The sequence below is a fragment of the Grus americana genome, chromosome 1, assembly GCF_028858705.1.
Source record: "Grus americana isolate bGruAme1 chromosome 1, bGruAme1.mat, whole genome shotgun sequence".
NCBI classification, from domain to species: Eukaryota; Metazoa; Chordata; class Aves; order Gruiformes; family Gruidae; genus Grus; species Grus americana.
The window spans coordinates 203978715-204003612 of record NC_072852.1 but is presented as its reverse complement, the minus strand read 5'-3'; the positions used below and the strand labels follow the sequence as shown (position 1 = coordinate 204003612).

Below are 24898 nucleotides of genomic sequence, written 5' to 3'. Positions count from 1 at the left end.
GCCTGCCGATGGCCCAGCGCTGCCTTTCTGCTCGCCGGCGGCGGCGCTTGCGCGGTGCCACCCGGAGCAAGCTCGCGAGCGCGCCAGGGCCGCCATTTTCAGTCACCATAGTGACGGGCCCTGGCAACACACCCTTTGGGTCTTCTCCCGTCAGCCGTCCATGTACTCCCGTGACGTTCTGGATCCACCTCCGCCTTGATCCTGCCTGGAGAGGGTGCGTCCTGCCAGTATGGCCGGGGAGGGAGACAAGAGAAAGCGCTTTATTTCAGCCACGGCTGCTAACTACTTCGGACTGGATCCAGCTGGGGGTGCCGCTGCCGTGGCCGCGGGGCTCCATTCCCGTCCGGAACTGACCAACTTCCTCGACGACGGCAATGAGTTCCTCCTCGTTGTGCAGCACTCGGGCACCCAGCTGACCGCATCCAACAAGGTAGGGTAGTGTCCAGGCGAGTGTGTGCAGGCATCCGTGGATCCATCGTGTCCACCGCATCCCAGTGTGCGAATGGGGGATGCAGAGCCTGGGGTCCAGCACCGATTTAGTGGTCAGAAAAGACTGGGATCTAATTTGGGAGACGTCTTCCTACTGCAAATATCTGTGTTGATCTCAGCATCTGCTGCATAAATTACTGTCCCAAGAATCTGTGAAGACCACATGGTTAACTGATATATTTGTTAGTGGATTGTGCCCATGCAGACATGTAGTATTAGTGTGCTGTGCCAGTGTAGTACAACATGGAGAGTGGCACGTTGTCTTACTGCAAAGGCCAGGTGGAGTCTGATGTATGGGTTGTTCCTGGGCAAGGGTGCATGCAGGTGGCTGGAAGGATTGCATTGCTGATGTCCATGCAGGAAACATGGCCCACTATGTGGCACATTGGATGATATTTGACAAGTCCCAAGGTGGGTATTTGTCCAAGTCATGCATTTTTCAGATTGATGTCTCCAGCTGTGAGGAAATCTGAGATTCATTGTGTGAAATGTCCTGCTCTGAGTGTTTGTGTTCAGCGAGTGACTCATCTGAGTGATGCGGTGGGGTGTGATGTGCGGTGAATGTCACCATGTCATCAGAACACAGTGTGGTGCCTGCCACGTAGAGTGTGCAGGTAGCGCACCGGTCTTGACGTGCGTCCCATCGTTCAGCTGTGAGACCAGTGACGTTATGTCAGTGACGGTTTTCTTCTGCACTTAAGACTAGTGTAACTAGTTGTTAACGTATGAACTGCTGTATGGACCAGTAACTTACATACCTCCTACTGTAAATCGCCTGTGTGGTCTGTGAAGTCTAGTGCATGCTCTACTCATGCAAGGATGTTTATCTGTACCATGCTCCCCCCCCCCCGCCCCCGGCATTAGGATTGTCTAATATACAAAGCCAGTGTCTAATATACAAAGCCACTGTCAGCAACTGTGGAAGATCGGATGTGTATCGGGGCTATAATGTATATCTATTGTCTCAGTGAAATGATGTCTGTAGGTGTTGGGCTGAAGACTTGATGAGAAAGTAAAACTGATACTGTCCAGTAAAATTGAAAGCTGTTCTTACTAGCCCTCTGTTTATTTTAACAGAAAAAAAGTTCACAGATGTTTACAATTGCACAGAATTGGGGATTTCAGCTAGCGTACCTTTTGGTATTATTTTATCAAATGTTTAATAATGTTCTCCTGTTTTATGAATTCTCTTTGGCCACAAATAGTTTCCATAATTGATTTTATAGCGATTTTTGGAACTTCGCCCATAAGTTGAACTGTGATGGGAACAAGAGTCATGTAACAATTTATAATTTTACTGATGAAGGAGCATTCCTTTCTCTGTCCTTGAGAAATCTGTGAATCGCAATAGAATTATGTATTTACAGACTCAGGAGAACAATACTGAATATTTAGAAATATATTTATATATTTAGAAAAATATTCCCAAAGCTATGTAGCGTAAAAATGCAATAGAAAAGATAGACTTCATGCTTAGATTTCTCTAGGAACAAGATGGAGTTTCTGGTTTCTCCCCAGGATTTGGTAAGTGGAGTTTTCAAAATGAAAATAGTGTAAGTAATTATGCTATTTACAGATATTTTATAATGAAAAAGGCATTACGTATTTGATGTTGGAATTCAGGTTCCTATGAACTCAGGAATTAGTATAATGAAAGTTTTCATTTTCTGTGCAAATCAGATAGTACCAGAGTGTTATCAGAGCCCTTAGGGAGTAATATGGTATTTTATAATTTTCTCCTTGATGTAAATCATTGGTGTAAATGGTGCATGTAATTTAGTATAATATGCAGTCAATGACAATTTTCTAAACAAGTCCTGTCTTCTTGATTATTACAGATTGAAGCCACTAATTCAAAGAATAATGTGTTGGTGTTCTTTAAGCTGCGCCCTGATGTAATTACAGAAGATAATCTTCATAGTAATATTCTTGTGTCATCTATGCTAGATTCACCAATTAACACCCTTTATCAAGCTGTACGACAAGTTTTTGCACCAGTATTACTGAAGGTGAACAATATACCAGTTTAAATGTTCTGTAGATTTATATTGAAGCATTGAAATTCCATTGGATGTCAGCTACTCTGAGATAAATATTTTATGTTTTAAAAATACAATATTTTAAGAGCTTAAATAATGCATGATAGTTTTAATTTCTAAGTTAAAGAAGTTATTTCACCTGCTATCAGTGAGAATGAGAGGAGGATTCTGATTAGAAATGTGGAATACACTGGGTGGTGGTTAATGGAAACAACAGCTCCTTACCTCCTTTTCACCAGTAATTCCAGTCTCGAGTACTTTTCTTGTTTTAGGTATTATTATATTTTGTATGAAATGCATAGGTCTCTATCATGCAAACCATGATTCTGTAATACATGGCAGGTCGGTGTGCTAGACTCTATATTTTGTACAGCTGCATTTTTCATAATTTTGGGTTTTTTAAATGTTCTGAGGCTTTTCATTCTGTTCCATTAAAAAAATATATTTCCTTTGTGGAATTTTTGTCAAAAACAATGACCATGGCTGTATTTTATAAGCTGAACAAGCAGAGTGTCAGCATTTAAATATTTTTAATTTCTGGTATGTCATAATATTAATAAAATAATTTTAGAAAAAACACAATAACTTCTAATATTTGATTCTAGCAATGTCCAGATTCTACTATAGAATTAGATTCCAAATTTATTTAACTTAAGAGAATTCACTAACAAAGAATTTTGAATACAGAGTGCCTTTATAAATCCAACAATTGATCTTTGGTTTTGTGATAACTTTTTTTTACAATATTGTTCTATATTGTTAAGTGAAAAGAATGAGGTGCTTTAAGAAAAATAAATTATTACATTGTCCTACCATGTGGTTGGTCAGTGCTATTAATCTGAATATTTTTTTTTTAAGATTAACGGGAGGAAAATAATAATTGTCCTATCATGTGTGTCACAATTTTTGAATTCTTTTTCAGGATGAGAGATGGAGTAAAACACTTGATCCCAAACTCCAGAAACTTTTAAGTGAGCTTGAAGCTGGCTTGAGTACTGTTCTCAGAAGATCAGATCCTAACTACACAGGAACAAAATTCAGTGAAGATGATGTGCGAGGTTTGTTTTGCAGTTACGTATTTTGTAGTTAATTTTAAATTAGGAGTAAATAATTTATTTGCAGGTTGAGTTTTCATTCTTCATTATACCAGTGACTGCAGAGCGTGAAATATAACAGATTGTGATGAGGAGATTGGAATTAGCGATCATCAGCTCTGGTCTCTTGGTATGAACTTGATACTACATCTAGTCGGAGTCAGAAGTTGAAGGATAATTGCATAACCATATAGTAAAAATTTGCTTTAGAAAGCATGTTCTTACTGAAAATATTTTGTGACCATTCGTGTATTTCATATTTAAACATTTTCCATTATTATTTGCAGCTATACTTACACCAACAGATGAATTTCAGTTCTGGATAGAATGTGCTCATCATGGAAGTAAATGGTGTAGTAAAGAGAGAGCTGCTCATTTTAAAGACCTATTTGAGGACATTGCAAAAGTATGTTTTCTTTTGCGTGATCGGTGATATAATTGTAGACTTAGTAAAAAGCACTCTTCTTATGAAATACATGTTAGTATATGTACACTCTTTTCAACTATATGAGTATATAACTATTTAGTTATTTTTTCTTAGGCAAAATTTTACTTTAAATTACATTCATGTATTTTCTAGTGACAGTGGTGCAGGGGAATGCCAACATTTAATTGGGAGCAGATTTGACCATTGAATACTAAGAGCTGCTGTAGAAATACAACAGTATGCTACAGTTTTGTGAACTAGAAATTGACTCATGAAATTATAAAAAGGAAAACTGAAATGCAGATGATGATAGTGAATGATGTCATCCAAAATTTTTGGTACCTGTAAAGTACTTGCTTGAATAGTGCTTCAGGTATCAATGCATTCTTCGCATGAATAAACTTAAAACCCATGAAACTATAGCAATCACCAACTTCAGAAAAGTATAAATGTTTCTACAATACTAGTTGCAAAGTAGTTGTATTAAGGATATTTTTTTCTAGGATTATTACAGCTTGGATAGTCTCTCACTGTTTGAAGTTGTGGATTTGGTGGAGACTACCAAGGATACTGTTGATGGTGTGTGGAGACAAACAGAACATGATCCTTATCCACAGCCACGCATGCATAATCTCCTGGATGTAATAGGTAAACCTTTATGTGGTCTTTATTAAATGAACAGTTGAGAAAAAGTAAAATGAATCCTTGAGCAGAGACTTTCTTCCTCTTAAAGGCACCAGTGATAGCCTGCAGCATTAAGGTGCTCTCTTCTTGTAATCATGATCCATGGATATTATTTGCCTTATAGCATCCAATAATCCAGCCAGTTCTGGTAGATGCCTTCACACATGCTTGAAAAGATGATAGATAATAACAAGATGGAGTTGGATACCTTTCAGCTTCTGGACTGAATTTGTCTGGGTTCCATTTGACTCCTTGTCTTTCTCTCAGAGCAGAAAATTTATTGCCATAAACCCCCATGTGAAGGTTGATTCAGTCTGCGTGGAGGTGAGAGCAGGATGTGCAGAGAGGTTGTTTCTCTTGTTCTCTTGACAGCAGTCCCACGTTCTGGGACAAGCATAAGACAGTGAGTTTGCTGCTGCTGCCAGATGTGTGTGTGCATGAGGGGAAGGATTGCTGGAGGCAGCCAGCTACTGCCATTACTGCTGATAAAGACAGATGCTCGTGTGTGGATTACAGACTACAAATCCATCAGCATCTGATGCTGGACCAACCTCTGTTTAACTTGGAGATGCTTTATTCAATCTGAAACAAAATAATCAGTTATTGATACATTTGTGTGGTTTGAAATCAAGATGTTACATGAGTTTTTTAATGGGTGGTTGGAATGTAGTGTAGCATTAAAGGAACTATTTTAAACAAACATAACATTGCTTTTGTATACTTTTTTGTGTTCTAGGTGGCTCGCTAGGTAGATATATTCAGAGAAAATTAGCAGCTTTGAATTTGTGGGAGGATGCTTTTCACAGTGTTAAAGAAAATCTGAAGGCAGGCATCTTGATTTGTGAGCAGTGGGTGTCAGCTTGTGAGTACTTAACTGGACAACTGTGGCAACGTTATACTCTACATCCATGGAAAAATGAGAAATATTTCCCTGAATCATTAGCCAAACTTGGCAAACGTCTTGATGAGGTAGAGATTTGAATTACACACATTTATTTAATTAGATGCAGAATTAAACAACATTGTTTTAAGTTAAAAAAGGAAATTAAAACACTTTTATAGCCTTTTCAGAGTCAGATAGCATTCCATAATCCGTGTTTGCCTGAGCCTTTCAAAAGTTTCTTGTAAAAAGGAGAGGGATGGGATGTGCTGCTTGTGCTTTTTGCTTCTAAATGTAAGTTTTATGTAAAAATATGTTGGATATATAAATTATTTTTTTCCGTTATAGGTGCTAACTGTTAGAACACTGCATGAAAAACTTACATTCTTTTTGCCAGCTGGAGAACAAAATGCTTTACATCTTGCCCAGGTGTTTGAACCCTTCGCTGGCCTAAATCCTGTACACTATAATCCTTACACAGAGGTATAATGCTTATTTTTAATTTATTCACATTCTTTCTGTGACTTTTTATGATGCACATGGATAGTCCCAAACTAACATATGAACTCATTATCTCTAGCCATTATGGAAAGCAGCAGTCTCTCAGTACGAAAGAATTATTGCACCAGCGGAACAAAAAATAGCAAGCAAACTGAAGAAATTTATTTCAGAGATTCAGGACAGTCCTCAGCAGGTATGGATATTTTTGTAGTCCGAAAAGTTTCCTAAAGATAAAGTTACTGAATTCTTAAGTAGTCAGTTTAGAGCACAGGAATAAGTACTTAAAGCCAAAGACAGTACTTATGAACAGCACTAATGAGTAGTGGCAGAATATGTTGGGGTTTTTTTTCAGGAGAAAGAGATAACTTTTTTAAACTTCATATTCCAGCTTCTTCAAACATTTCAGAAATATAAGGAACTGATAAAGCATCCAAATATAAGCAAAGAATTGCTTTTTGAAAGGGAAACATTGTTAGCAAGACTTCAAGATTATGTCAAAGGTAAAAATGTATTTAATTGTATTAGTTTTTTTGCAAATACTAGAATTCTTTATTTACTTTTAGAATTATGTCAGTATCCCTGGTATAATTTTGTAACCACAGTGATAATTTTAAGCTTGTTCTATTAGGTTTCTGGTCTAAAATGAATCTTGTGCTTGTGTTTAGACTATCAGACAGACTTTGAAACTCGATGCCATGGTGTTCCTGGTGATGTTTCTGGACCACTGTCAGGCAAAAACCTTTCTGAAGTTGTCAATAATATTGTATGGGTACGGCAGCTGGAGCTGAAGGTAACAGATTCCATTACTGCTTAGACACAATGTTGTCATAGAACTTAAAACATGGTATTTGAGACTTCTGTGGGGGATTCCCCGCGGAAAAACTGTGGGCTTCCCAAGAGTTGTATAATCAAGATTCCTTATCAGCGGTGCTGCTTGCTAAGTTGAATTTTATTTACTGACCCAGAAGACAGTCTTTTTGTAATACACTGAACTGCCTGCTTTTTCTTGGTAGTGCCTTTTTGAGTTGGTGCCTACCAGGGAATTTACTACAGAGACAGTAATAAAAGTAAATGTCAAACAATTGTGTGTTCTCTTACAACAGAATGAGTTTAAAACATATTTAACTCTATTTTAACTTACATTATTTTTGTTGGTTTGTATTTACACTCTAGTTGGAAACTCTGGAACTTTTATTGGAAAATATTGACTAGTTAAAAGTAAAATATTTTCTATAAACATAAGTGCCATTTACAATAACTATAGATTTGAACGAGAATAGAATAACTATTAGCCCATTTTTTTGGCATTCGCCTGTGATTTGCAGAAATCTCAAGGGTTCATTTCAGCTGAATGTGACAAAGGGTGGAGGTCTTAAAGGTGTTACTTTGTTATGTGTCCTACAGAGAGAACAGCAGCAGCTCAGGTTTCACAATTATTTCTTCTGCTTGCTCTGCTAAAGATCTAGAGAGCAGTTCAGCCGATGTGTGTCACCTGTGTGTCTACTTTAGGCTGTGCTAAATTTTTTAATTGTGCTCAAATCTCCTCTGATTGTATTGACTAGGTTTTGATTAAGTTGTTCACACATAGATGTGAAATCCCATTTGAAATACTTTTGAGTATTGGCATGGACCTTATAGATACAACAAAGGACACACGGGAGTTCTGTACCTTTATGGACAATTAACTAAAGAGCAGGTAGGATACTCTGGGGTATCTTAATAGTGGTAGACACCTGTGGTGGACAACTTCTTCAGACCCAATTTACTGTTACGGGAATTTGAACATCTGGGACACAATTCAGGATTCACTTTTTTTTTTTCCCAATTGGTTTTTGAATCCCACTTGGATGTTTTATAATACTGATTTTTATTCTGGTGATTTTTCTGTTCTGATTGACTACTAGGAAGTTAAGCTTCTTCATGATTGTGTTTAAGGTGGATGATGCTATCAAGCTGGCACAGGATCTTCTGTCTGACTTACCTGGTTTTCAAGCTTTTCACCAAAGTGCAGATTCTCTTCTGGAGCAGTTAAAAGTATATGAACAGGAACATTTTGATGATTGGTCTAGGAATATCCAGTCAGAATTATCAAATCCCAAGTCAGGACTTTGGTAAATACCTTCTTGTTTAAATAATGTTTATGCTGAAATCTGTAGTGTGGTGTAAGTCAATAGAACTTGGTGAAGGAAATAAAAGATTTTACAGAATTGAGAATGAGTGGAGGAACAAAATAGAAGAATTTATTATCGTTTTATCATCCTGCAAGGCTTGGTTGGTAAGGTGAAGTGTTACTGCACAGTATTAGTGACTAATCTTGAAGTTTCTATTAACACTTGGAATGAAAGACATGTTTGGTTTGCTTGTTGTTACTGCTTGTTATCCATTGTAATCCATGTAGTGATCATGTCTAGAAACCAGATGAGATTAGAGTACAGTTGTGATATACAGATGACACAGAGAGAGTAACAAATGAATTGTTATTCACAAGAAATTCTGTAGTCTAAATAGACCAGATGAAAGAACGGTAAGAAAATCAGTTTAAACTTCATGAATTGTGTTCCCCAAAATAATGAAATTACTTTATGGGATATTAAAATATATTTTTACAATTTTTTAATTGGTTGGCCACATAGCTTCTGTCTGCATCTCTGAGTGTTGCAAACTTTCTTCGAAAAAAGAGTTTGTCTGCAGTTTCAGAGGATACAGAAGTTAATATTTATATGTAAACTTTTGTTTTATGAAAATCACTCAAATATAACAAATAGGCAGATTCAGCACTCCAGTACTCAGTCAGGTAGCTCACTGCAAAGGGGAATGCAATGGATAGGGGAACTAGAAAAAGATGAGAAAAACAGTGAAAAAATTAGTAAAGTTGAAGTTTTTATGAAAGAAGCGTAGAAGGATGGTGGTAGAAGCATTACTACAGTAGAAAAAAAAATATTGAGTAAAATCTAAAGATAGGCTGATATTCTTATTAGCATCTGATTTTGTATACCAAAACATTCCACTGATGTCCTGGTTCTTGGATTGATTCCGTCTGAGAATTTGTTCCCCTTTGCAGTGCTGAAGGCTGGGGCCTGTAAAGTGCCTGCTTGAGAGAATATGATGGATTGAGTGTATTTGAGAAATAGCTGTGAGTTACATGTTAACTATTGTAACAGGCCAGAAAAACTTTTTGAGCAAAATCAGTAGGCATTGTTCATTTCTTCCTGTCTTCACCGGCTTTGAATTAAGAGAAAGGTTACTGGAATAATTTCTGAGTAAATTAAAATGTCAATAAACGTAGAAAAACATAATAGAATGTCATCAAGCTTTTTAGAATTATTATATTATTATAAAATGCACCTAAGAAAGAATCAATATCAAATTATATTCAATAATATGTTTAATTTGATTTTGGTTTAGCATCCAAGCTAGTAGTCCTGTAATGGAGTTGGATCATGTTTTTGGAACGTTAAACATACTTTATTCAGACCGTTTGGTGACTCTCCTAAGAGAAGTACGTCAGCTATCAGCACTTGGTTTTGCTATACCAGCTAAAATACAGCATGTTGCAAACACTGCACAGAAGTTCTGTAAGCAGGCGGTCATCCTCAAACAGGTATAAGATTAAATGCCATAATAACTTCCCGTTCTGACTTCCCAGCTTTAGTAGTAGAGCTTTTCTAGACTATTATCTTTTCTGACTGTGGTTAAGGTTTTTGCTGTGTTTGTCTGTATGAAAGTGAGTTGTTTCTTGAACAAGAAGTTTCTTGAACTATCTAAGTCCTTAAAAGAAAACAAAAATAAAGAAATGCTTTACAATTTCGGGACATGTCTTCTTTTGAAACTAAATGAATTATAGTATTAAAGCTATGTGAAGATACTGTATGAATATACAAAAACAAGTAATTAATTGATCTCCTGGTTTTAATCTCAGTTTCTGATTATTATAACTGAAGGAAAGTGTCATAAAATGGACCAGCTTGTCCTCACCATTGCTAATTTTCAACTGAAAATATATTAATGAGTATTTTAATAGAAATGTATGTTTGATTTTTTTTGGGGGGGTATTTTTTGATTGGATTCAATGCTACATAAGTTTTTATTGGGCTTATATTTCAGTTGGAAGACCATGTCAAGTTTTCTTCTGTTACTGTAAGATACGAGAATAAATATGTATATATTGGTAAAAATTCTAATGTGGATACATATGCTCAATTTTGTTTCACATGAAGTGTCATTGGTATCTGAGATACCTGCACAGCTAAGGCAGAGATGACACAAGACCTACAAGACACCCATGCATCTGGATCATTAACAGGTGCCCAAGTGGAAACCTTAGTCATCTCAAAAGGCACTAGATGTCTATGTGTGGACAACTAAACCGAGTTGTAGGGTATCCTTCTTACTCCAGCTGCCAATCTGGAAGTAAATAGATGTTTTTCAGGTCTTGTGTCACATCCTGGTGGATGGCATGGATACTTGAAGGCCTCTGAAATGGCACTAGATGCCTACACTTGCATAAAATAGTGGAACTGTTCCACTTATAATAGATCAGAGACTGAACTTATTTCACTAAAGGTGAAATATAATTGCCTCAGACGTGTGTAAGTAGCAGTCTTTTTTGCTATTAGAATTCATCACTGGAAGAAGATAGGATCACATTAGCATTGCATATGATGTACTTTATTTTTGTAAACATTTACTAGTATAGTTAATTCTCATTTCTTAATGGTATCGATTGGGCAATACTTTCAGAAATATCCTGCATTACATTTATTGGCATATAAATATTTTTATCAGTTCTTGTAAATTTAATCTTTCCATTTTTACAGGTGGCACATTTTTATAATTCTATTGATCAACAAATGATTGAGAGTCAGAAGCCAATGATGTTACAATCTGCTCTGGCATTTGAACAGATAATTAAGGTGAAAGAATTTTCCTCTCTTTGTATTTTTAATTTCAATGATATCTGTGCATATTCTATTTTCTGTGTTTATTGCTGGACTTTTTAACTTCAGCCTTCCCATGCAAGCAACACCATCTGTTTAATTAGCATTTATTGAAATCAGTGGGCTTTTTTTTCATATTGTCATTTAAACAACTGCTTGTCCTTTTTACTTTGGATATTAGTGTAATATGCTCTCTCAGGAATTATTTTTAGTATTTGAATTTGCACACGAAGCACAATGTAGTCAATTCTTTAATAGTTGGGAATGTAATTCCTGTCTTAACAGTTTTAAATAATATTATTTTGGCCTATTTTAATAAAAATGGCATATATTTTATTCTGGAGATAAATTAGTGTTAATGGTTTCACTGTTTTGACTGTTACTAGATCTCTGTGGATTTTGTAATTCTCTTGAATTTTTCTAATTCATGTTTTGGGCAGGTCGAAAGTGGATAATTTCTGGTTTAGATTAAGAACAAAGAATTGGTGGATCTACCTGATTATTGACTTATGCATGCAGTTATGCATGCAGTTTGTTACAGTGGGTTGGTGTTCAGGCATAATAAAGTTTCTCTGAGAAGAGGTTTTGGGGTTTTTTTGTAATTGCTAGGAAGTGCACTATACTTAAAGAAGTTTTAGATTCTTTTAAGGAATTTGGAGCAATTTGGAGGAATTTATTTTCATTTTTCTGCTTTGAAGAGACAATATGAACTTAAAAATTGCAGTACAATCTACAGTTTTTTAACACTATATCTCTGTTTTGTGTCTGGAGAAACATGTCGTGTATCATGAATTTCAGTTTACTGTTTTTAATCAATTTGAAACATTCCACCCTCTTCCAATACTCTTACAATGTGAGAATGGCTGGAGAATTATAACATGCCCATAAACTCTGTATTGGGCAAGACAATAATGCCTCCAGAACAAGCATTACAGAAACAGCTGGGAACTTGCCCCTGAGAACCATTTTGCAAGAGAGAGTATAAGGGAGGGGATGTCTGGGGTTGGCATTAGTTCACCACAAAATGGTGGACAGTCCAGACCAAACTGTACGTTCAAAAGTGTCCTTGAAAATGTTCCCAAACTGTCTCTTAAATTTTCCTTGGGCTGCCTGCAGATTATGCCACAGATTCCTTTAATGTGCAGCAGACCCTAAGACAGTGATGGTGCAAAAGTGTTCAAAGCCACAACATATTCTCCTATTTGACGTGATTTCTGCCCTACATATTTTAGAAATAGGTCCAGCGGTGGAACTTCAGATGCTTTTGTCTTCTGATTTTCTACTGCAAATGTAGCAAAATGCATAAAACCCTTAGAATCTTGATAAAAAGCTCAGAGAAATGGAAGTCCCCAAAGCTGCTTATGAGTCAGTGAAATTTTACAGTGTAATTAAAAAAAAAAAAATTTGTGATAAACAGGTGCAGTTGGATAGCAATTGTTAGTGTCACATTTTGGTTTTGGTCTGTGCAAAACAAAGAGAAAGGGAGGAGTTTAAGATGTCCTCTCAGCTTAAGATGTCTGCTCATGTGTGTGGGGCAGGAGTCTCAACATCAGTGAATTTATTTCAAGCTCAGTTAAGAGTCTGGCATTAATCCTTTCCCAGTGTGTTGATGTAGCTATAATGATATGCCCGTATGTGTGTGTGATTTGCCAGATTATTATGTCTCTAGTGCAGTAATGAGAGGGAGGTCTTCCATTTTTTACTAGGAGTAAAACCATCTTTCTCATATTATCACTTCCTATATGCTAGCTGGTAGATACATTTGTTGTTAAATCATACAAAGTTTGTGTGTTTTTTCAAGCATTCAAAATCTGGTCCTGGAGGAAAAGCTCAAATAACATGGGATAATCCCAGAGATTTGGAAGCTTATATCCAAAAACTCCAAGCTGCTGCTGAACGGCTTTCCAGTGAAAATCGAAAACTAAGAAAGTGGCACACAAACTTCATTGAAAAGGTATATTTTCCAGATGAAATTGAAATCACATCTTTTATAGCTTACTTAACCCTTTCTTTAATTTATGTGGTGATGAATATGTTTATTATCCTTTAAAATTCTTTTAACAGGTTATATCGCTCATGAATATTGATCTACTTCGGCAGCAGCAGCGTTGGAAAGATGGGCTCCAGGACCTCAGAACTGTTTTTGCCACCCTCGAGTCACAGGCAGGGTGTCATTATCATATTGCAAACTGTGAACATTGACTTTTCAACAGTAGTCAAGATTTAAGATGCAAACATAGCATAATTGAATTAATTTTGATTAAGGAGTTGCTAGCTAGCTCAGGAAAACTGACTGTGTACTAGTTGATGTCAGATGTGAGGAGATTCTTCTGTTGGAAGAATTTCTCTGGGCAGCCTTGAATTGTAGAACAGACCTTAACCATGTAAGCTTTCTGCAGCAACCTTGGACTGCTTCCAAAACCCTGGCTGGAAATCTCTATCCAATTAAATAAGAAGAGAACCTGTTAAGCTGGAAGAAGTTTCTAATTTCTTTTTTAACTTGTGTCACCCTTTTGAAAATCCCTGGATGGCTTACAAGTGACCATTTACAGACTTCAGCATATGATATGCCTTTACACATTCTTACAGTGCAATGTAGCAGATTCCAATGAAAATCTGAATTCTTTAAGATAAAATTTTATATCTACATATAAGTTAATGTTGATCTGTGAAATTGATCAAGAATTTTCTGAAGTACTGTTTAAAAGGTATCTTACATGTCATAAGAAAACAAAAGGTGTGATACAGGTTTAGATCTCTCATTCATCCAGCCCTCTGTCTTACTTCTAGCAGAGTCCTGTGCATTTTCGAGTAACCCTGAAGAGTTTGACAGTAAACCAATGGGCAGTGAACCTCAGCGAGGTTGTTACGCTGAACTGCCATAGAGGCTGGTTTGATTTGGATTTATTTGTAATTTATTCTTATATTCATTTGAAATAAATGTAATAGCTCTAGATCTTCTTAATATTCAAACTCGTCATAGAATCATAGAATATCTCAAGTTGGAAGGGAACTCATAAAAATCATTGAGTTCAAATCCCTGCTCCTTGCAGGACTACCTAAAACTAAAACATATGACTAAGAGTGTTGTTGAGATGCTCCTTGAACTCTGACAGGCTTGGTGCTATGAACACTTCCCTGTGATACTTCTTTGAATTTTACTAAGATCCTGGGCTGCAGGCATTGTTCTGTGCTCAGTTTCAGCTTATAGTTATGGTTTGAGGAATAAAATAAAATAAAAATAAACGTTGTTAAATTTTAGGGTTTCAAATCAAGTGATATGACAGCTTGGAGACAGCACTGGAATCATCAGCTTTACAAAGCTCTGGAGCATCAGTATCAAATGGGCTTAGAAGCACTCAATGAGAATTTACCAGAAATAAATATTGATCTAACGTTCAAGTAAGAGATTTTCTTTTTTCCTGTTAAGAAAGTATTCTAGCTCAGATTACATTCAAATATTTGTTTTTGTATGATTTATTTCACTTTTTAGGCAAGGCCGGTTGCAATTCAGACCTCCTTTTGAAGAAGTACGAGCTAGATATTATAGAGAAATGAAGAGATTCATCTCCATTCCAAATCAGTTTAGGGGAGTAAGTGAAGCAGAAGAAGAGTCTATATTCACTGTTATGACCGAAAGAAATGCAAGTGGATTTCTGACTGCTTTCAGTAAAGCAGAGGATTTGTTCAGAAGGCTGACAGATGTTTCTAATCAATTCAAGGTATTTTCAATATTTGACTGACTCATGCTTTTTTTTTTTTTTAGATTTGTACCATTTTAGGCTTCAGACATTCTAGAAGTAACTGAGCAAATACATTTGTGCATTATTGTCCTTTTCTGCAAGGCACATAAGCAAAAGCGTTGTAAGTCCAACCATTACTCTTGTTCAAAATCTCTTTTGATTATCCTTAAATGTGTGAGTATGTCAAACCATTTTGTACCTTCTGATTTTTGCACTAGGAGAATCTGTAAGTAATTAAAGGAGCACAAAGGTTGAAGAGAATGTAACTTTAAAACATTATTAAAGTATTTTAATATTATTGAGAAACAGAGTTATTTAGTCTGGAAAATACTTCTTTTCCATGAAATGAAAAATAACATTGAAAAGGAATGGATCATAATTGGCCAAGTAGATATGGAAACTCTGGTGAAGACACATCTTTCTAGCAAACAGGACTGGGAAAAAAACTTCAAAGCATTAAAAGTGAGAGGGAAAGAAGCAGAACGTCTTCCAAGGTATAGTGTAACTCTTTTGTTGGAATAATGTATTATATCAAATACTTTAAAGGTAATAGTAAAATAGAAATATTCTTTTTACATGGAAATATAGATAGAATTTCAAGTGTTTTTAAAATATTGATGTACTTTTAAAATGTTTAGGTTTTCGTTTTTCAGTTTTGTCTTTAGACACTTATTCCCTTTTATCTGCACAGACTTCTCTGAAAACTTTTAATGTCTTTAATATCATGGGAAGCCCCCTCAAAATTCAGAGCTAATTCTGAAATACTGCATAACACGGTGATATTTTAACAATTCTTTTAGCTAAGTCCTGTACATGTGCAATACATATGGCAGTTAGGAACAGACTTAGTAAATGTTTACACATGAAATAATTCCTGTATTGAAACACTTGATTACCTCTTATAACTTATAGTTTAAGATATGCTAGTGTGGGCTTTTATTCTTGCATATATGCACATGAAATTTAGTGTATTGCATGGTTAGAGGTCTCATGAAACTGATGGGAATCATGTTCAGACCAAGGACAAAAAGATGACGTTTCATGCAGGATGATGGACTGGTAGAACTTGTTTGCTAAGTGATGTTCTGAGTAGTAAAGATTTTAATGAGTTCAAGGACAGACTGGGGTGAATAGGAGAGAAATTGCCTGATGTGTCTTATAGCCAGAAACCACATGTGTCTATGAAGTGCCATGAGTTGAAAGTAATTGGTATTGAGGGAGGATAGTCAGGAAGGTATCAAAAAAGGTAGCCCTTTTTTTTAGCGTTCTTTAGGCATCTACTTATGGTCGCTGTGAGATGTTAGGTATGAGGCCTTGAAATGACTCACAATGCCTTTTCTTATGTTCTTAGGACTATTGAGGCCTGGGTTAGTAAATTCTCGTGGAAATTTGAGATGTAAACACATGACTGTACAAATAATTAAAATATTTTTCTTTTTGACTATAGAAATAGTCCTTTTGAATTTAGTGACATTGGTTATAAAAAATCAAGCAATTTTCTAACTTTGAAGGAACAGAGCATTAGACCTTAGCCCCCATAAAACTGCATATATATGCATAATGATTATAAATATTTCAATACTATGAGTAATTTTCCCAATGAACTATGGCTTTTATTTGTAGAATTATGAGGGAAATTTTTTCTTATTAGCCTACAAAATCAGAGTAAACTACAGACATGCATAGATCTTAGAGATATTGACATGTAAATATACTACTGAAAATTTGCTATTTTTTAATCTTTTGTCTTGAAGCACCATCAGGATAGATTGTTTAACTGTTAATTGCAACCCTGTGAAAGCTGTAATTGATGATTTCATCCAGAAGTTGTATGATGTTCTTGTTATTTCTTTGAGAAAATCTATTCAAGGTAAATAACTTCAGTGAATTGTTTTGTTTTATTTCTGTTGTACTTGTGGACATTTGTGTTAATGTAAATACTCTTTTTAAGAAATATTCTACTCTTGGGCACAGTGAGCTGCAGAAATCACAGTGCAAAGAAAGTAATCTGTTACTAATTTTTCACTACAGGCCTAACCTAAGACCCCTTGAAGTCCATGTGCATCTTTCCCATTCACTTGTTATAACCACATCTGTTATGGATGTTATATACATATGAACATTATTTTGCTTTTTTCTTTTGCCTGAAGGAAAATTTCTTTGTCATTTCAGGAAGGAAGATTTATTTGATGCTTGAGGGAGGAAAATTTCTTAGGCATTTGAGGGTAATTGAAGGAGGTGTCATGAAATCTTGTAATTAAAATATATTATTAGATTTTTCTTTCACAAATTGAAATACTTCATGAAGAGTCTTGAATAATCTAGGCATTCCATTATTACTTGTCAGTTAGATTGTCAAAATGCAGAATGTTAGAGTGCAAAATATTTCCCTATTTTCAGGTGGTCTGTCTATATCTGGAACAGGTAGACAAAATGGAATAAGATGTAGATGATGAGAAATACCAGTGCTTTGTGCTTTAAATGTAACAATCATCATAGGAAACACAGAACAGAGGTTGTGCACAAAGTGTATTATTTCCATAGCCTGAAAGATGAATTGTTTCCTGGAAGATGTATTATTCCCTGGAATTGTACAACTCCTTTTTGAGTACCAAAAAGATCTACTTTGGTAGAAAAATACAACATTATAGCTTAATGCAGGCTTTTGTTTGTGAATCTTCTCAATATTTAAAGCAAGGTGGCTTTAGTTAGTTAGTTTCTTTAAAACAAAACACCCCCCCCCAAAAAAAAAAACAAACCAATTTTAACATCTGTTTTTCTCCTTTCACCCAAAAAGACTTATACAGATTTTGAAAGTTATAAATAAATGCCTTACGTATTTATGTTTAATTCTCAGAACGTACTTTGATTCTTATGATCTAAATCATACACTGAACAGTGGATTACATTTAAAAAGCTATGTGTAAACACAAACATGCAATTTTTGTTGAAGCAGCATATAAGACTGGGGTCTGCAATTTTTTAAACAAATACTTTGTGTACAGTATCATATCTTATGACAATGTTGTATCACAGTACATTTGTCTGACTTGGATATTTATTACTACAAGTATTTTCTCCATGATAACTTTGTTTTCCACCTTTATATAGCTCACCTATGTGATGTTTCTTCATTTCTCACTGATGCCATGGAAACTTTAGTGATTAGGCCCCAGACTGTAGAGGAAATAGCTGAAGACAATTTAAAATATTTAAACCTACATGAACGAAAAGAAGGGGTAAGATACTATTTTATCATATCCAGAACAACAGCTATCAAAACTGTAATTGCTTTCTAGTATGGAAACTAGAAATTAATATAACTAGTTTAGAACATGCAGTGGTCGTATGGGGTCAGAGCAGTGGTCCATGTAGCACAGTATTTTGTCTCCAGCAGTAGAATAACGTGGCTGCCTAGGGGAAAATACAAAATTGGGGTAGCACATTTGATGCTTTCCCACACTTCTAGCCTCCAACCAGAACCTCTTTGAGTTTTATGTGGTTCCTGAGCATATAGTAACACTCAGTGGATTTCTCTTCCATAACCTTACCTTATCCCCTCTTGAAAGCAAATACACCTTTGGCATCCAAAATATCCTCTGGTAAAGTGTGGATCAATTACCCATTACATGAAGGCCACCTCCTTTTATTTTTTCTTTCACCTGCCGTATGTTAACTTAATACCATTTAAGTCTTACATTGGAAGAGATATGGACCAGTCAGTCCTTATTCTTCCTTTTCATGACACATGACTGTATTGTTCTTTGTTGTGTCCTGTATCTAGCCATCACTTGATCATCCTTGTTGCCCTTTGGTAAGTCTTTTCTAGTTTTGCAGTAATCTTTTTGTGTGGGACCAACAGAATTTTGTGCAATTTTTAAGATATGAGGAAACCATGGATTTATATGATGAAACAGCAATGTTACCTCTTTTATTCTCCTTTTGATCCTTGTGACTCGTAACATTTGATTTACTTTCTACTGCTCAGATTAAGCTGACATTTTTGTAAAACTGGCTGTCATCATCTCAAGATACCAATCCTGAAATGCAGTCATTAGCTCAGAACTCAACTTGTACATGTGAAATTTATTTTTTCACATATACGTCACTTCATGATTATCTACTTTTATTTTGTTTGTAACTGGTATCATCAGTTACTCTTCTAAGTTCATTCTGCAGTTCTTCACAGATGAATTATTTTAATACCTGGAACTTTATAATCTCACAGGTTAGTCTTGTTTTCCAACTCTCTTATAAACACCTTGAGCAGTCCAGCACAGGTACCTACAGAACTCCATGGGTGATCTTTTTCTATTGCAGGAACTAGCCATTTCCTCCTATCTCTGTTTTCTGTCTTTTACCGAATTAATTATCTCTGCAAGGACCTTTTTTCTTATGTCAAGGTTAGATTTCCTGTGCCTTTGGTGAGGGTTTGTGTTAAAAGCTTTTTGGAAACCCAACCGCAATATATAATTTTAATTTCCTTCATCCATACCCTTACTGATGCCTTTAAAGAACTCTGGTTCTACAAAATTGTGAAATTCTACAAAAGCCACATTAACTCTTCCCAACCAGACAATATTTATCCAGAAGATTTCTAAATGAATGCATCTTAGTTCAGGTGTGTATGTGCAGGTGTCTGCAGCGTGTATGCTGTTAATATGCTCAGCAGAAGTCTGGTTCAGTTGCCCACAAGTGCAGTTCTAGAGTTACTGAGATGCATATCCAACATCCACACAAGAGTGGCAGACATAATGGAGGAGTTCTGGGAGGCCTCTACCTTTCTGTAGGTGCAACTGGAGGCCAGGCAAGTGTCCTAGGGCATCTCAGATGGCCCTAGGCATGTATTTGTGAGAAACTGACTCAAGTCTGTAGCTAATGTAATCAGTTGTAGCCTAGAGCAATCTACTTCACCATCAGGTAGACACCTTGTGGCTGATCCACCTGAACTGATTTCTTAGCTCCATTAAGAGCTCAATGCAGTTGTTCATACATAGGTGTCTACTCTTTTGGGGATGTCCTGGCATATCTGAGAGCTCCGTCCAAGGCTGGCAGATATGACACAGGATGTATGGAAGATCCATAACTTTTGGGGCAGGGGATGTAAGGCAGTTGGGATAGAGTAGGGGATCTCAAGTAACGCTGGAAACCTGTCATTAAATGATCAAGACCTTGGTGTCAACAATTTTCTTTAGTGATAATGGAGTTTGAGATGCCTACTTAACAAGCCCTTGTATTGACATCTAATTTTAGCTTAATCTTCATCTTGTATACAGTTTAACTGTTTGGCTGTTATCTCAGTAAGGACTGTGTTAGGTTGGGTGTAAGTATTTACATTTTGTAGCAACTCTGGGTGAATTGTTGGATGTTGAAAAGAATTAATAATGTACAAAACAGTATTGCTCCTTAGCATTAGTGCCTGTTGTCACCTCTTAATTTTTAAAGGAAAACATACATAACAGGACATTTTGGTAAATGTGTAAAACTGTGTTTATTTCAGTTTCTTCTGACTTACAGTGTTTGAGAGTTGGGTTTTTATTAAATTTGTTTGGCTCTTAATATGTGGGGAAAAAAATGGATTTTTTTCCCATTATCAGGTGAAAAAAATTGTGCTCTTTTATATGAATATAATTTCTGTTTATCTGAAGTGTCTCTATTCTTGCTTTTTGTTGTTCCATATTGTTGCGGGTTAATCCTGGTAGGTAGCTGAGCACCACACAGCTGCTTGCTCATTTCCTCGCTCACTCGAACAGTCCCACCACAGGTGGGGCAGGATAAAAGGAAAGGCAGAATAAAAGTCGGAAACCTCATGGATTGAAATCAAAATAGTTCAATAAGGGAAGGAAAAATGGAAGAAAGAAACGAAAGAAAAGAAATAAAGTGCAAACACTGTTCAACAATAGGTGAAACATTAGCATGTTGTCAGTATTGTTTTCATCACAGATCTACAACAGAGCACCGTATGAGCTGCTGTGAAGGAAATGAACTCCATGCCAGCCACATATATACATATTTACTAAATTCTGTTGCTCTGCTGCTGTTCTCGAATCTGATCTCTGCAATATATAAAGAGGCACTTACCTGTTTCATAGTAAACATTCACTTCTATCTCATATCAGGATCAAGATTTAGAATTTCTCTAAATACCTCAGATACTATTTTTTCCAGAGTTTTAATGTTATTCTATAAACAGTATTAAAAAAGCAGCTGTATATAAGCATATATTCTGTGCATACACAGTTCATGATTCTTATGTATTTGCTTATAGTTTGGATAAACAGGATTTGCTGCATTTTTACATACATATTTTTAATCTGTTTGAATTTAGATTTTTCTCCTGTTTCAAGAGGCTGAAGATAAAAACAAACTTTTGCGAACTGTGGCTGGTACAGGTTTGGACACTATCAGTAATCTAAGAGCTACATGGGATAAATTTGAATTAATGATGGAAAGCCACCAGCTTATGATTACAGAACAGGTAACAATGAATAATTAGTATTTTACCTAAAAATGTTGAAATTATTTTGAATAAGTCTGGAGAAATATTTTTTTTCTTAGATTTAATCCATAAATGTTCTCAGTTCAGTGTTAACATCAACGTTACTGAGTTGAAGGAGAGCCTTTAAAGGAAGAATACTTAAACTGTTTAAACGATAACTAGGTGAAACTTCTGTACAACTCATGCTGAAATAAATGTTACATTGTTGTACTTCTGTCTTAGGGATGGTGACAGAGATGGCTTTCTGCTGACAGAGATGGCTTAATGAATGCAATGGTTAGCTGAAGAAAACAGGATAACAGTTAAAAGATAGCATTTTTATTACGTTATCATGTTTTTAGTACTGAAGCTTGTTATTTTCTTTTCACACAACTTTGCTAAACTATGCACAGTCCTGTAATTCCACTCCATAGGCAAATTGCTGAACTCATTTAAAGTTCTACTGAAGATACCAATATGCTGTACAAGTACAGCAATTTTTCTCTGTGCTATCAGATACAGGGTAAATAGGTAGCATAGGCTGAATAAATAGGTCTCAAATACCAGCATAAAAAAAAATTAGTGCCCCCTTTAAAAAAAACAAAACAAACAACAAGCAAACAGAAGGATAAAGATGAACTGTTTTTTAGGGTATTATATGGGAAGTTTTTTGAGTTTGATTTTGATCAAGTTGTAATGATCAAGTTTTGAAGTTGATACTTTGATTTTGATCATAGTTGTAGTTACAAACCATTGAAGGAATTTAATTTTAACTCTTGCTTTACAGATTGACATGATGAAAGGAAATGTGATTTTGCGTATTAATATATATCTTCAAGACCTGGAAAAGTTTAAAGCTCGTTGGGACCAGCTAAAGCCAAGTGATGATGTCATTGAAACAGGTGATCAGGATGTGCTTGAGAAAAGTGCTCAGATCATAAAGGAAAAAAAAAAAGAATTTGATGAACTCGAAACCATGAAAGAAAAGCTCATGTATGTATGTTTATTTTCCTGTATACTTTATTCATGTGTATAGATCTTTTGCAGCAATAGTATCTTAGAACATGTTAACTAATTTTTATTACAACAAATAACATAAGGAATTTCATTTTATTTGTATTACATGTTTTTCATAGTTTTTCAGGGTCCTTTTTGTTGATTTTACATAACAGGAATTTCTCAAGCTAAGTTTTTCTAGAGTTTTTTTGAATGAAAAGCTCAAGAAGTCTCTTAGGCTTTCACATGAGGGAGTCTGTACACTAAAGACTTGATTCTGACTTCTGAAAGTCTCACTAAGAGAAGGTTTGGGATATTGGTCCAAGAAGGGAGAGTTACTACTTTGATCCTCTCGTAACTTAAATGGGCAAGAGCTCATGTCTCCTATTTCTTGAGTAAGTGTCCTCTCTGATAGACTGTTGTGCAAAAGGAAAGGATTTTTGCTCTAGGTGCCTACTTTCAGTAAGCTCATTATTGCAAATCTTGAATGGGCAAAGTTTTCTATTTAAATTCTTAGCTTGACACTTAAATGTGATATTAAATAAAATTAGCATATTTTTTCTACCTAACAGGTAGAAACAATCAATTAAAAATTCTTTTATTTCAAGCTTTGTTTTGGGGGCACAAAGTCATTCACTTTTCTCATAAATGAGAAACAAATGAAAGTTTATGGAAAATAATGGTTAATGTGGGAGAAGATCGCTGTGTAGGAGAGTTATCCCTTGTAATTCCTTCGTTATTTCTGTTCAGGAAGGAGATGATAAGGAAATTGCAGTTGGCAGCAATGTTCTTCAATGAAGCCAGTGGCTTTTCTTAAAAAAGTATAATTATTTCCATATGATATCATCTCTTAAACCATAAATGTATAATGGAATCATGTAATGTATAATACAGTGATCTTTTTATTCAGTGAAGAATGCCATCATTTTAAATTGGAAGAGCCTGACTTCTCATTGTCAAAAGTTGTATGTCAAGATATTAAGAGTTGTGCAAAAGTCTGGGCATTGTATGAAGAGTTTTATCAAGGTTTTCAGGAAAAAGCCAAAGAAGACTGGATTACTTTTAGGTATGATTTTGTTACTTTATTTTTCATGGACGTACATGTTGTAGTGGTTGTAGTACTGTGTTGTTAGGACCTTTTTATATTTTATTTTCACGCAGGAGTAAAACATACCTATTTGAAGAATTTTTGTTTAACTGGCATGACAAAATGAGGAAGATGGAAGAACATACTGTAATGACAGTAAAGTTGCAAAAAGAAGTGGACAAATATAAAGTAAGTTGCTAACAAGAAAAAGGGGTATAAAACAAAAATTGGTTTGCTATTACTGGGTAATATACTTCATTCTGTAGCTTATTGTTCAGTTCTTATAATAAAATCAGTTACAATTTAATAAAATATCATCTGATACTGCTTTGAACATTTCACTTACTTTTGAGAAGCTTTTAGTTCCTTACAGTGAACAGGAGGGTCATTACAGTTTACATAGACACACAATTAGCAATAAGTTTTCCTCAGAGTTATACTCCTAAACATTAAATCCAGGAATTGAAAAGAAAGTGCTTCAGTTTAAGAATGAAAATTTTTAGTTTGTTTGAATAGCATGTCACTCTGTAATCAAACAGATACAATTTTCATAAAGACTAGATGGACTCACATATGCATTTTTCCTATAGGGGATAATTCCACTCCTAAAATATATAAGAGGAGAACATCTTTCTCCAGACCATTGGCTGGATCTCTTTCGTCTTCTGGGTCTTCCCCGAGGCACTACACTTGAAGGCTTGTTATTTGGAGATCTGCTAAAAGTGACAGATGCCATTATAGAAAAAGCAATGGAACTTAAGGTATGAATAATTTCACCTAAAGGTACTGTATTTCATTTTATGGTTTATTTTATGTAATATATCTTGTTCTGTATGCCTATTTATATTTTTATTACTATAGAAATATAATTTATGTTATATTTTTGAATGGAAAGTTTATTGCAAGCTCTGTAGTTTCAAATGAAATCTATTTATGCTTGTAAATAGGATTTGAATAGTCGAGCCCAAGGTGAAGTCACAATCAGAGAAGCATTACGTGAACTTGAACTCTGGGCAGTTGGAGCTGTCTTTACATTAACAGATTATGAAGATAGCCGAGGCAAGACTATCAGGCTTATTAAAGATTGGAAGGACCAAGTCAACCAAGTTGGAGATCATCGCTGCCTTCTACAATCACTCAAGGACTCTCCATATTACAAAGGTTTTGAAGATAAAGTGTCCATCTGGGAAAAAAAGCTGGCTGAGTTGGATGAGTATCTGCAGAACTTAAACCAAATTCAAAGGAAATGGGTCTATTTAGAACCCATATTCGGTCATGGAGCTCTGCCCAAAGAACAGGCTCGTTTTAACAGAGTTGATGAAGACTTTAGGTTAGTATTATGGAATGTGAATAATTTTTTGTAATATCTTTGACACACGTAGGCTAGAACATTCTTCCTGGTGGAAATATATGGAACAGTTGCAATATGTATGGAGATGGAGATCAGCAACAGCAATTCAGTAGATACAGATGTGTGGCAGTGACGTAGATCTGAATAAAGGTGGTAACATAGGTTTCATCTAAGCTGGTACATATGAAGAAG

General features: G+C 35.5%; 1 protein-coding gene across 5 annotated transcripts in view; it reads left to right on the top strand.

Annotated features, from left to right (window-relative positions):
• The window catches only part of DYNC2H1 (dynein cytoplasmic 2 heavy chain 1), a 174795-nt gene continuing 149897 nt past the window's right edge, over positions 1 to 24898 (top strand). For 3 of the 5 annotated variants that reach the window (XM_054849177.1, XM_054849188.1, XM_054849205.1), the window contains exons 1-26: positions 1 to 430; positions 2328 to 2498; positions 3451 to 3598; positions 3910 to 4028; positions 4553 to 4697; positions 5470 to 5702; positions 5962 to 6096; positions 6194 to 6307; positions 6503 to 6614; positions 6780 to 6904; positions 8050 to 8225; positions 9520 to 9715; positions 10932 to 11027; positions 12853 to 13005; positions 13116 to 13214; positions 14314 to 14453; positions 14545 to 14773; positions 15161 to 15288; positions 16549 to 16664; positions 17906 to 18033; positions 21123 to 21272; positions 22060 to 22265; positions 23179 to 23334; positions 23430 to 23544; positions 23946 to 24116; positions 24303 to 24685. In XM_054849177.1, coding sequence (XP_054705152.1) covers positions 230 to 430; positions 2328 to 2498; positions 3451 to 3598; positions 3910 to 4028; positions 4553 to 4697; positions 5470 to 5702; positions 5962 to 6096; positions 6194 to 6307; positions 6503 to 6614; positions 6780 to 6904; positions 8050 to 8225; positions 9520 to 9715; positions 10932 to 11027; positions 12853 to 13005; positions 13116 to 13214; positions 14314 to 14453; positions 14545 to 14773; positions 15161 to 15288; positions 16549 to 16664; positions 17906 to 18033; positions 21123 to 21272; positions 22060 to 22265; positions 23179 to 23334; positions 23430 to 23544; positions 23946 to 24116; positions 24303 to 24685 — 4145 coding nt within the window. In that variant the 5' untranslated portion in view covers positions 1 to 229. Of the gene's footprint in view, positions 431 to 2327; positions 2499 to 3450; positions 3599 to 3909; positions 4029 to 4552; positions 4698 to 5469; positions 5703 to 5961; positions 6097 to 6193; positions 6308 to 6502; positions 6615 to 6779; positions 6905 to 8049; positions 8226 to 9519; positions 9716 to 10931; positions 11028 to 12852; positions 13006 to 13115; positions 13215 to 14313; positions 14454 to 14544; positions 14774 to 15160; positions 15289 to 16548; positions 16665 to 17905; positions 18034 to 21122; positions 21273 to 22059; positions 22266 to 23178; positions 23335 to 23429; positions 23545 to 23945; positions 24117 to 24302; positions 24686 to 24898 lie in introns of those variants that run through there. The other 2 variants (XM_054849169.1, XM_054849197.1) reach the window with 2 other exon arrangements.